This window comes from Andrographis paniculata, unplaced genomic scaffold (assembly GCF_009805555.1).
Source record: "Andrographis paniculata isolate CXL003 unplaced genomic scaffold, ASM980555v1 Contig62END, whole genome shotgun sequence".
NCBI lineage: Eukaryota > Viridiplantae > Streptophyta > Magnoliopsida > Lamiales > Acanthaceae > Andrographis > Andrographis paniculata.
The window spans coordinates 7,698,983-7,711,408 of NW_026137598.1; the positions used below are offsets into that span (position 1 = coordinate 7,698,983).

Below are 12,426 nucleotides of genomic sequence, written 5' to 3' on the forward strand. Positions count from 1 at the left end.
TAATTTTAAAGATTGGTTCTTCAAATAATCCGATTAAATCGTGACAGTCTATGTCAGGAATATATTAGAATAATCTAATGATATGCTTTGGCCATCTCGTACATACTTTGTAGGATGATGAGGCTAACCAATACAAATTTCACTATATTTAATTAAATAACAAATTAACAAAACTATTTAGAATAAATTAATTCCATCCACTTAGCTAATTAATCATTCTTCATTAGTTTATTACAGTATCATAATGAATTGTAACCACTAGGACTCTAACAAGCTAATTGAATTGAATAAAATAATACTCAATTCTTTCCTTTTTGACCAAATAGTGCAATTAATATACGGAGCAATGATGACTATAATTAACACGTATTACTAAGCAAGGAAATGGAAATGGAAATGGAAATGGAAATGGAGTCCACAACATCAAGTAGTTTCAGCATTGTAAGAGCAAGATCATCTTATGATTTAAATGATTAGTTTAGAGTTTGATTTTTAGTGAATACTAATATATGTATAGCGATGGAGGTCGGGTGTGTTTTTTTTGTTTTACTGAAAGTTTCTTAAATTTTATTATTTCAATTTATGTTTTTCAAACACTTTTTTTTATATATATATAAAATATTTTATTAAACATTAGTTTCATATTAAATTCAAACTAAAAGTTTTCAAATCAAACCCCAACAACGTAACGTAGTCTGAATGGATAGCTGAAAATGGCCCAATAAAGATAGGCCCGGCCCATCATTAGAGTACATATATTACATTTTACGGGTGGGTCGTTGAAGAAGATATCATCGCATATCATCATATTGAGGTCTGAGGAGGTAATTAATTAAGCTATTTCTCTTCTAATCCGATCCAATCCAATCCAATTAGATATAATTAATATATAGTGTGTGTCTATGTGGATGTGGTGCTACTTATTATCGTCGTCTATCATTAATTAATTACATTAACCATTGGGGTTTATCTACATGCATAAATTAATTAATTATATATGCTCTTCAACATGATTTCATTTTCGTCTCTCTGCCTGGGCCGCCTACCATGCATTCCTTTGCCGACTTTATTATTCTAACACACACATACATATATATATATATATATATTGGTAATTTTAGGGTAATTGAATTTATTCGAGACCAATTAATATTGGGATTAAGTGAACTTCCGGATGGGATGCGTGGAGTGCGCACTCGAAGAAGCTAATTTCGACATGATTTTGACAATTTACACAAATTTTAGGATAGATTGTTGATACAAGCCTTAGTCATGGGCATGACTAAGTCTGCCGTTTACAAGTTTGAAAGTTCTGTAATTAAATTTATGGGATAGAATGTAATAGCCAACTTAGTCATAGGCATGATTAAGTGATACATGCTATTCTGGAATTTTTCTAGAATTTTAATTTAAAAAATTGTGTTGATTTATGGATTGATGTGACTAATAATATTTAAATTATGAATTCAAACTTTTGTTTGAATTGAATCAATACATTAATTTATTTTGAATTCAAATTAATATTTGAATCGAAAGAACACACCCATTTTTGAAATTAAAATTTAAATTGAACTTTTGTGTATGTAATAGATGGGTTGGTCTCATTTTTCAGAATTGATTGATATAATTAAAAACAAGAAAAACACATTCAGTGTTTTTATGTATGCAAGAAATTATTGTTTGCATACTCATTTTTGTTTCCTACGTTCACTTTGTCTCGATATTTTTTTATCATAATTTAAGTTTGAATTTTGTATTATCCCAGTACGAATTTTGTGTAACCCTTGATAGGAATTGGATCAAAAATTTCGTATTCGAAAAGTGAGCTCATCACGACACAGAATTATATCCGACCATTCTCGTTGTGCTAGAATGTATGTATGTATGTATTCATGGTTTACGTTATTGTGCATGTTACTTCAACATAACTAATTAATATATATATATATATATATATTAATGCACGCTTAGCTTATTCATTATATAATTATATATATTTTTATTAAGGTGTGGGTCTGTATGTCTATCTACCAATAATACCAATAGGACGCTAAATATATACTATTTTTTAGTTTAAGCCCTAATCTGAATATAATTAATTATATGAATATGATATATATATATAGGTTTTCAAAATCACGAAGAATATATATATATATACATACATACATACATACATACATTGAGTCGGTCACTAGTGGGGCGGGGGACACGGTGATGGACGCCCATTCATTTGATAAATTAAGTGGCTGCCACCCACGCCCCACCCTCCAATTGCTCTAATACCTAACCAATTATATATACTTATATATATATATTAATTACTTATTCCATTCTACACGATACGTACTATAATTATTCTCTTCTCTTGCACCCATTTTACTAATTACCTTCATTCTAACACTATCCATGCAACGAACGACTTTAGGTAATAAAATTGGATGCCCACAAATACACATACATAAATATATATATATATATATGTATGTATATTATATATTATTATTATTATTATTCTTCTTCTTAGTATGACCATCTCCCATGCACACGTAACCTTCCATCCCATCCCATCCCATGCAATTATTTATGTAAATTAATTAATGTGATGCTTTCTTCTTCTTTAAATTTCAGACCAAATCACTTCACTTCAGTTCCATTGGAATGAACATCACAACTCCACTAAAATCGTTTTCAAAAAAGTGCACAAAGTACTTACTTACTTTCAGTACTACTAATTAACACTGTTGCTGATTTCCACGAACCACGCATTGATTGACTCTACACACTTTCAATCGTACAATTATGCCCATGGTCAAACACACACACACACACATATATATATATATCTATATTTAGAAAAGAGAGAGAGATGGAGAGAAAGACATACACAATGAAATCATGAAGCAGCTTTTCACCTGGTTCAACTGCCATAACTATTTTTTTAGAGAAAAAACAAAAACAAAAACTAATTTCAAACCATCATGGTCAGGCATTTTGGAGGGCACTATGGTCAATTCACTACTCCAACTCTCCCTTACATATAATCTCCTCCATCACCAACACACTGCCAAAACTCCATCACACAATCCCCAACCTCAAACCATGACAATTCTTCTTACAGCTTCCCTAATTGCTCTCCTTCCGCTAATCCACTTCGCCTCCGCCTCGCCGGAGCCCCCTTCCGCAGCTCCGGCTCCGGCGCCGGGTACGACGGCCAGGGCCTCCGACTACATCCGTACGAGCTGCGAGACGACGCTGTACCCGGAGCTCTGCTATCGCTCCCTGTTCGGCTACGCCAATGCCGTACAGAAGGACCCGGCGCGGCTGGCTAGGGTAGCCGTCGGCGTCAGCCTATCGCGCGCCAGACACATGGCCGATTACCTGGCGAACATCTCCGGCGCGGCGGAGTACGGCGGAGACGGCCGCGCTTCCGCCGCCGTGCACGACTGCTTCTCGGTGTTCGGAGACGCGGTGGAGCAGATACGCGGCTCGCTGAAGAAGATGCGGCGGCTGAACGGGACCGGAGAGGAGCTGAGGTTCCAGATGAGCGACGTGCAGACGTGGATGAGCGCCGCGCTGACCAATGAGGACACGTGTACGGACGGATTTGAGGATGTGGAAGACGGACCGTTGAAAACGGACGTCTGCGATCGGACGGTTAAGGTGAAGGAGGTGACCAGCAATGCGCTCGCGCTCGTCAATAGTTATGCTGCTAAGGTTGTCGCCCCGTGACGGCTAGATATAATTAATTAATTATTTTAATTTAAAGAATTGGTAATTAGGCTTAATCAATCTTGTGTGACAATATTTAGAGTGTGAAAGTTTAATATTGTGGTTTTTAGTTTTTAATTTTTCCCACTGCAGCCTGTATAGATTGTGAAGAAATTAATTACAAAATTTTAAGGTGGTGGCCTTTTAATTTATGTTTTATATATGCTGCAGTAACTTTTAGCCTTCGATCACGCTGAGAATATTATAATGCAGCAGGGGCTCTTTGTATTGCTTTATTACAATAATCATGATGTTTATTGGCACGGAACATGATTTTGACCTAACGTCTTATCAAGTGTTAATTACATAGGCTATTAATTGATTAAACTTATCTTAATTAATAAAAAAGAAGAGCATGTGAAATAATTATGCATGTGATGGGTTGGGCATTAAATATATTCCAAATTGTAAAAAAGATTTCCATATTTGATTGAATGTGTTACAACGAATAAGCCCATTAGTTTAAGTTTCATTATTTAGTTGAAGTGAGAATATGAACATGAGGACAAATGCAACTATTAATATATATGTATGTAATGTAATGGCCTAATGGGTCCCGTAATAGTCCGAAGTTTTTCACAGCAATGGACAAATTAAAGTTGACATCAAGAATGGACCATATGAGGGTATAATCGAATTCTTTTATTGGGGCAAGCAACGAAGATAAAGTTCATGGTATTATACCATATTTTATAGAGAGGTCCTAATAGTTGGAGAAAGCCAACCAGCCAACATAGCATACCATTATATACCTAAAACCCTAGTTAATTCATCAATCATTGAGGTAGTTTAGAATTTTGAAGCAAGTTCAGAAGAATTTGGATTTGAGTCAGGCTGGACAGATGGTAAGTATATCAGAATCCATTAGGCACGCACGTGAAGTTGGGGAAGATAATTGGGGCCTAACAGAGCGACAGAGGGCAAAAGATTGTGTTTTTGTACACATGCATTTAATATGGACGAACATGAATAATGAACGTGGGCAAGACAAGGATAGGATAGGATCCAAGGTGGGGTGGGGTGGGGTGGGTTCACGGGTGGGTTCTTTTTGCTAGATTTCTACTCTCTAAAGAGACCTATCATGTGTCCGGACAATGGAGCAAGTGTAAGATCATAAAAGGTGATGTTTCATTATATGCATTCATTCAGTGCAGTTTATTTTTATAACCAAAACTGTTCATCAGTATGACTGGCTCGGAGTTAAACTTACATTGAATATCCTCAAGTGTCTCGACTGAGGCGGAGGCGGAGGCTCCGCGTAGCAAGTAAATGGAAAGGATATAGGTTACGACAATACTTTCTTACTTAGTTCAAGGCGATGAAAGAGAATGGGTTGGCACTGTCGAGCCAATCTATGTAATGACAGTAGGGGCAGATCGGCCGGTGAACTCTTGCATCTTGGATAATTTAATTGCAACATCAACCTATGTAAAGACACAACACATTGAACATTAGTGAGTCTGTTGTGTATGAGTGTTATTAAGTAGAGCAATTGTTTAGCTCGACTTACCAAAGGAGCTAGTGCTTCTTGAGAATCTCTCCCTGTCTTGGACGAATCCTTCTCATATTGTTCTATGTACACACGGATAGTTGCACCCTCTGAACCAGTTCCAGAAAGTCGGAAAACCTGGTGAACATCAGTAATTCTTCAGCCATATAGTTTCAAATAACAACTTTTGGAAAACCATAGAGATTATAAACACTTGGATCATTTCCTGGTTTCAATCAATATGAAGGGGACAATGTATTCAGTGATCTTGTAATCCTTTTAACACAGAGAGAAAGAAATCATTTATATGTGCAGTTACAACATTAACAAAACATATGCAAAGTCTTCCAAGTGCTTCTATAGGCATTTCGAGAAAGCAATTTACCAGTCGGGAGCCATCTTCAAACATGTATCTGATTCCCTGGTGCTTTGAAACGGAACCATCAACAGGATCCTTGTATTCGAATTCATCAGCATTGACAACTTTCGAGACATCTGATCGAATTTTCTTTATAATGCTGTAGTAACAAAAGGGTGGATTAGAATCCTTCAAATAAACTGTTAAGTGCAAAAGGCAACACAAACAGTTTCTGAACACTAGCAAGAAATGAATATACACGAATAAATGGCTGCATGTCAGTCAAGTCACAGAACACATCATACATCATAGTATTTGTGTAAATGGAATGCTATACTATGTCGGCCAGAAGGAAAAGTGGCTTACTCATTAACTTCAGCAAGAGAGGATTGCATCTTAACCAAATTGTCCATCAGTTCCTTAGCAGCACCTGCATCAACATTCTGCAAAACAGGGCAGAGTAGAATTAGCAAATAAGTTTTCAGAATGTAATGCTGCACATAGGTATTATGCAGTGAATACTATTTACCTCATAATCATATCGAGTATAATAATGGCGCCCATATGTAGACCAATGTTGGCGAACAATATCCTCAACACTGACAAGCTTCTCGCCCCCCAGATTGTCTTTGTTCTTATAGGAAAGAATAGCTAACCAAGCCAAAACAGCCCAAATTCCATCTTTCTCGCGTATGTGGTCTGAGCCTGGTGGCATGTAGCACAACATGATAAACACATACTCTGATAGAAATTGCCACTTAATATAGAATAGAGAAAACAGCATCTCTTACCAGTCCCAAAGCTTTCTTCACCACAAACTGAACACATTCCAGCGTCCATCAGGTTGCCGAAGAATTTCCAGCCAGTGGGCACCTTAATATAAATGACCAGTTAGAACTTTAAGACCACAAACTTAACTGAAATATAAATATTCATTGCACACAGTACCTCAAAGAACTTCAGGTTCAGGCTTTTAGCGACAACATCAAGAGCAGCTGATGTAGGCATACTCCTGACACAGAATGGGAAAAAAAATGAAAATTATACTTCATGTTTATACGTAGTATAGCATGCACCAACTTGTGTAACAAGCTAACACGGCCAATTGGTGACAAAGAAATGCAAACAGAGAAATAACAGTACCTTGCAACTCCCTTTAGACCACCAGAAAAGTAAGGTATTGCTTGGACAGCATTTGCCGCAATGATAGCAACAGAATCAGAGGGAGTGACAAAAAACCTGAAAATAATTGAAAGAATCATATCGCTGTCCAGAAATCAACATCAAATACCCAAAGCTTACCTTTTTCCAAGAACCATATTACGATCTGCATCTCCATCAGCAGCAGCACCAAATTCCGGGGGTTCCTGTTCACTGGTGGCTTTACCCAATCCCATACGAGCAACTAACTCTTTTGCATAGGTCAGGTTGGGATCAGGATGCCCTCCGCCAAAATCTTCCTGTGATAAAGAATATTGGAAATAAAATATGCAGAAAAGAACAATTAGCAGAGCAGCATTTTGTTACAATAATTTTGCTGCGGTAAGAACTGAAGAACTAAATGGCACCTTGGGCACACAATTCAATAAAGAGCTTTCTTTTGCACCTAGCTCTTCCACAAATATACGCTTAGCATATGCTCCCGCAACTCCATTTAATGCATCATAACTAGCAAATGAAATGATATGATCAATTTATAACTGCCAAGTTCCAAAGAAGGATATATAGGCATACCAGAAAGTGAATTTTGGAGATGTCAGTAACTTCTTGATGGATTGAAAATCAAAAATTGACCTGGAAAAAGATACACAAGAAACTTTGTTACAGCATAGCGATCAAATATCACGTCACAAGAAGAAGTGCACATGCATTAGCATATCAACTAGAAATTCACATTACTAAATTCCATCAATAGGGAGAAACATACTTCATCAATTTGACATAATCATCTGCTGAATCAAAAACATCAACATCAAATTGCCCCTCGGGACCCCTGAAGTTAGTCAATCCCACTTGTGAGATATCCACCTGCAGTTTGAATTAATATAAAGAGGGGGGAAAAGTAAGATCACAAGACCTTATGATTGCAATTGGGAATGTACAGGTGTGTTTTTAAAATAGAGCACACCTCTGGCAGGCCTTCTGCAATCATGTATTCATTAATGGTGGTGGTGTTTGAATAGATCTTATCAGTGATTCCTTCAGGTGCAGGTCCACCATTTTCCATGTTGTATTTGATTCCAAAATCCTGGAAAGAAAACAAGCAAAATAAGTGAACTCATTATCTGATTTGGGTCATCCCAGTTTTTCTTGTCCCAATGACGAGAATAGAAACGGGCATTTGTCAATAGACTCAATACACCATTCAAAGGCCCGTGGGTAATTACAGGTCCATGAAAGCCTTTGATATGTTTCCTAACTGTTAACCTGTCAGATCCTTGATGTGTGTTCCCTGGAGGTTTGGATTGGGTTTTAGAGGTTTAGAAATGGTAAATTTTGAATTAAAATAGTATTTGATATCATATAAATAGGTATTTGATCCAATATTTTGAATGGAAAATAACTTTTTGTCTAGCATATTAAATGAAAATTCGATGTCTATTTGATAGTTTTGGGAGAAATTTTTTATGAATAGTGCGAGACCGATTTGAGACCTTAAAGGGACACACCATGGGTATCTTCAACAACTGCTGAATCTATACTTGACCAACACACTCACTCTATGGTAATATGAACCACATAAGAAGGTAAAACTAGCAATCTTACACTATGGGTGTGTTTGTTTGGAGGTTTGAATAGTAAAAATTTTGAAATTGAATAGTTGTATGATGTGATATAAATAGAAGTTGATATGATGTTTTGAATGTAAAATTGATTTTTAGAATAATATAAAAAATGAAAAATAGGTGTTTAATGTGATGTTTTTGAGGAAAATTTTTTGGATGAGTAGTGGATTTTTGGCAAAATCCCTCAAACAAACACACCACTATCTAGTGCATTTATAGGGGGGATTTTCAGGAACACACCTCAGTAGGTCCCCCAGGGTTGTGGCTTGCTGTGAGTATAAAAGCCCCATTTGCTTTGGATCCCTGAAGAGATTTCACAATAAGGCACCTATTTAATCATTTCAAATAAAGATCTTATAGAAGTCGGAACGCAAATTTTGATATGAATAATCCATATAGGATAGTTACATCAGGGCCAACTCTTTCTCGAATAACAGCAGATACAGCAGGTGTAGACAGCAATCCATTCTGGCCAATCCAGACACGTCTTACTCCATTACCAGCAGCCATTTTTATAATGATCTGCCATGGGATAAAAATTATTCATACCAAATTGACAAAAAAAATTTATACAAACACAAGCACAATGTTATGCAGTAAGTAAAAAAGGGGCCAAAAGTAACACAAAGTGATATAGAACATGTAGAGGAACATAAATTTTGAAGAGAAGTGTTCCATAATGGCTATGCTCCATCATGAAAATACCTAAAACAAACGAGATGTCCGTGCAGTAAATATGACTGATGATACAGTGGCCTTCATTCATACCTGGATAGCATCCTTTGAATAGTAACGCCCATCACCAGAGACAACAATTGTAGCACCTGAATCCAGCCCAAATGATCAAGATACAAAAGGACAAGTAGAAGTAGATCATGTGCATACAAGGCTTTAAATAAAATCTATAAACTCTAGCCAACATATATGCTGTTTGACTCCAAGACAGCAACTTCTATCTTTTCCCTCTGCCCGTTGGGACAGATCGCTACAATAATTCAGCAAATGGCAATGAACATTCAAAACAGAGAAAGGTGCTAGCAAGTTCTGAATAATGTACCTTTGACTTTATCAGCTCCAAGGGCATTAAATGTGGATTGAACGAAATTGTGCAAGTAATTTGCTTGCATGAATACCTTGACCTGAATCATGTATTCAATTTATCTCAGGATTAATGATGGAAGAAAACACTCAGAAAATCTTGCAAATAATGAAGATGCAAAACTGAACTTAATATTCTGAGACATTTGTTAAGATTGGGTCACAATCCAGAAACCAATTATCCATAAGAGCAGCAAGTTACAAGCTGGCACCTCAAAAACTTCCAAATACTGCCCTTTTGATACTAGTACCAGACCAAATAGAAACTCAAATTTCAACAATCTTAGACTACACGAAAACACTAACAAGAAAAGCACAAATTGTCCTTTGATACCAACATCAGAATTTTCTGCAATTAGCTCCTTTTTAAATCTTCTGTCTTCTAAACTTGATCAATTACACACAGGTTGAAAGATTCTAGACCGAAAATATGATTGGAAATACTTAACAAGGAAAATTCTAGCTATTAATATTGAAGGGGAACCAAATCTCAATAAATATATGGAAAGCTTTTGTTGGATCTTGATCATCAGTCCTAAGACACTCTCTCACCACATACAGTTGAGAGTTGAGACAGAAATTTAAATTATGAAGACTCTTGAGCTCGCCAATTTAAAATTAGTTCCAAAATAAATTTGGTTGTATTCATAGATGTCCAGATCCCTCAACAAGAACATCAACCATGATCACTAAATTAATTCATAAACATACACAAAATCAAGACGTCCCATCACTAAAATTGAGATGTTTCCAAAATTAAGGATTATCAAAAGACCAACTTATACCCGATAAGATCTTAGAGACCACGCATCAAGCAATAAAAGGCGCGCATACCAACTATACTAGGGAATAACCAAAGATGGCCAGTAAATTCCTACTAGTGGAGCTAAATTTTGTTAGAAAACGCCAGATGATTCAAAAAAATGGTCACATTTTTAAGAGGATCATATATCGATGCTGCAATTACGTAACTAAGCGGAGGCGCGCGCAGACATATTCCCGCAAAAAAAACAACATAACATTACCAAAAATCAAAATACCTTCTTCCTAAGACCAGATGTCCCCGGTTTCTGCCCATCGAACGGGGACGTCTTCACAGATCTAATACTGAACGTCGCCATATTATCTTAAAACCCCTTGCTGGAACACCAAAAACACCAAATTCAGAACACAAATAAAGAAATTTCAGTGTACAACAGTCGGAGATCACGGTGTCTACATAATACAATAAATCATCTCATTCTCAGATCCAAACACAGACACAATTACCGGAAGAGGGACAGAGAACACAGCAGGGACAGCGCGAGCGAGTTTTGGCGAGAGTTCAGTCGGGTGATAAATCTATAAATAAAATGGAGAGAGAATAAAGCGAGAAAAGAAAAACCAAAGAGGAGAGAATTATATTCTGCACCGCACGTATCATCATTTTCCTACGCCTAACAATCAGATCTGCGCTTTTCGCTCCACGTCCAGAAGGTTCCCCAATTATATTTAAAAACTAATTAATAAATCAAAGTAATTTTTCTTTTTTTTTTTTTTTTTATGGTTACTAATTAATTATGTTTATACGCATTTATTGTCTAATGAGGGTACATAATTAAATTAACATGGTCGGTATTTAATGATAATTATATGCCTATTTTTTCTCTATTAGGTCTCAAGTTTTCTTTATTTAATTTCTTGCATTAATATATTCATTACAATTAATGTTAGTATATGTTTAAATAAGTTGTATGGCTTTTTTTTTGTCCTATTTTTATTCCTATTGCTTTATTCTTTTTCCCTTTGCATATTCAATTTATTCTCTCATAGGATATATTGGCAAGATTCATGTCTTTTCTGTCCTTTCTGACATAGATGATATAGAGCTTATTCACGTTGGGCTCGATCAATTGTTTGTAGCTTATTAATTAAAATATTATTAGAGTTTGTTTCTTTGATAGATTTGAGAAGATTTTGATTTAAGTTTTGTATTAAAATAATGTATAATTCTGGAAAAAACAAAAAAAACAAAAATATTTTTTTAAAAACACAAAATTTAAATAGTATAAAACTGAAGTTTTTGGTGTAAATAAAGTAAGAAACATACCCTCATCACCATCTTAATCTACAGGGCTATATATGTACATGAAGTTAGTAAATAGTAATTCAATATAGCTTTTCCAACTTTTAAGTATGCATGGTCGAAAGAAAATAAATTTCAAATTTCTTAATTAGTGAACAATATCCGTTACTACATTGAAAAAAATTACAAAGAACTTTGATATATATGATTTGATATTTGTTGAGATATTTTAGATATTCATTCTTGTTGTTTTCGACTACATCGAAAGTTTCTTTATTTTCGACTTTAATTCAATTGAAAGTATTGTTTTTTAATTTAATACAGTGGAACGGCAACGGCAACGACAACTAATAACTATTATTTTTATTTTTTGATTTTTTATCGAAACCAATCACATTCTAAATTTTCACAACCAAGGTAAAATAATTGGATTTCCTACACCCCCACTTTTCAAAAAAAAATTGGATCAAATTAATATTCCAACTAAAATAAACAAATTTAAAACAAACCAAGGAACATAAACTAAACCTATCTCAACAGCTATCAGCGAAGAAGAGATTATCTACGCATCTGAACAAAAAACACGAACAAAAATATGTACGGTTTGGCTTATAAATCAACCTATCCTTTCTCTCGATCAAATTATAGACTATAAAAGAATCCGCAGTAGCTCGGAATATAAGCTCTCCGTCGTCGGTCAGGTACACCTCCCAACAACATATATCCCACGTGATCTGAAAATCGTCGATCTTCATCCATTTGCCGCCGGTTTTCTTCCACACAACGCGGATCTTGTTAGTATAAATATCGCCAATTATCATGCAAAATTGGCCAGGTGAAGAATCGACAATACGATAAG

At 35.6% G+C, this 12,426-nt stretch overlaps 2 protein-coding genes across 2 annotated transcripts; one reads left to right on the forward strand and one right to left on the reverse strand.

Annotated features, from left to right (window-relative positions):
- Positions 1-3,054: 3,054 nt before the first annotated feature.
- On the forward strand, positions 3,055-3,951 carry LOC127261098 (21 kDa protein-like). The gene has a single exon (XM_051289288.1). The coding sequence runs from the start codon at positions 3,103-3,105 to the stop codon at positions 3,730-3,732; it is 630 nt and encodes a 209-aa protein (XP_051145245.1). The 5' UTR covers positions 3,055-3,102; the 3' UTR covers positions 3,733-3,951.
- A 924-nt stretch (positions 3,952-4,875) lies between these two features.
- LOC127260998 (phosphoglucomutase, cytoplasmic 2) lies at positions 4,876-10,924 on the reverse strand. The gene is made up of 19 exons (XM_051289112.1): positions 10,772-10,924; positions 10,543-10,642; positions 9,462-9,543; positions 9,173-9,228; positions 8,813-8,926; positions 8,645-8,707; positions 7,747-7,866; positions 7,546-7,646; positions 7,353-7,412; positions 7,187-7,286; positions 6,921-7,078; positions 6,762-6,857; positions 6,567-6,630; positions 6,410-6,491; positions 6,148-6,323; positions 5,985-6,061; positions 5,646-5,778; positions 5,282-5,398; positions 4,876-5,195 (listed from the first exon to the last, which is right to left on the reverse strand). The coding sequence occupies exons 2-19, from the start codon at positions 10,621-10,623 to the stop codon at positions 5,124-5,126; spliced, it is 1,752 nt and encodes a 583-aa protein (XP_051145069.1). The 5' UTR covers positions 10,624-10,642; positions 10,772-10,924; the 3' UTR covers positions 4,876-5,123.
- Positions 10,925-12,426: the final 1,502 nt, after the last annotated feature.

Coding starts and splice junctions, on each gene's coding strand:
- LOC127261098 (XM_051289288.1), top strand. CDS start 3,103: ATGACAATTCTTCTTACAGCTTCCCTAATTGCTCTCCTTCCGCTAATC.
- LOC127260998 (XM_051289112.1), bottom strand. CDS start 10,623: ATGGCGACGTTCAGTATTAGATCTGTGAAGACGTCCCCGTTCGATGGG. Junction 9,229..9,461: donor TGGAGCTGATAAAGTCAAAG/GTACATTATTCA, acceptor GGCTGGATTCAG/GTGCTACAATTGTTGTCTCT. Junction 6,324..6,409: donor TGAAGAAAGCTTTGGGACTG/GTAAGAGATGCT, acceptor ACATGCCACCAG/GCTCAGACCACATACGCGAG.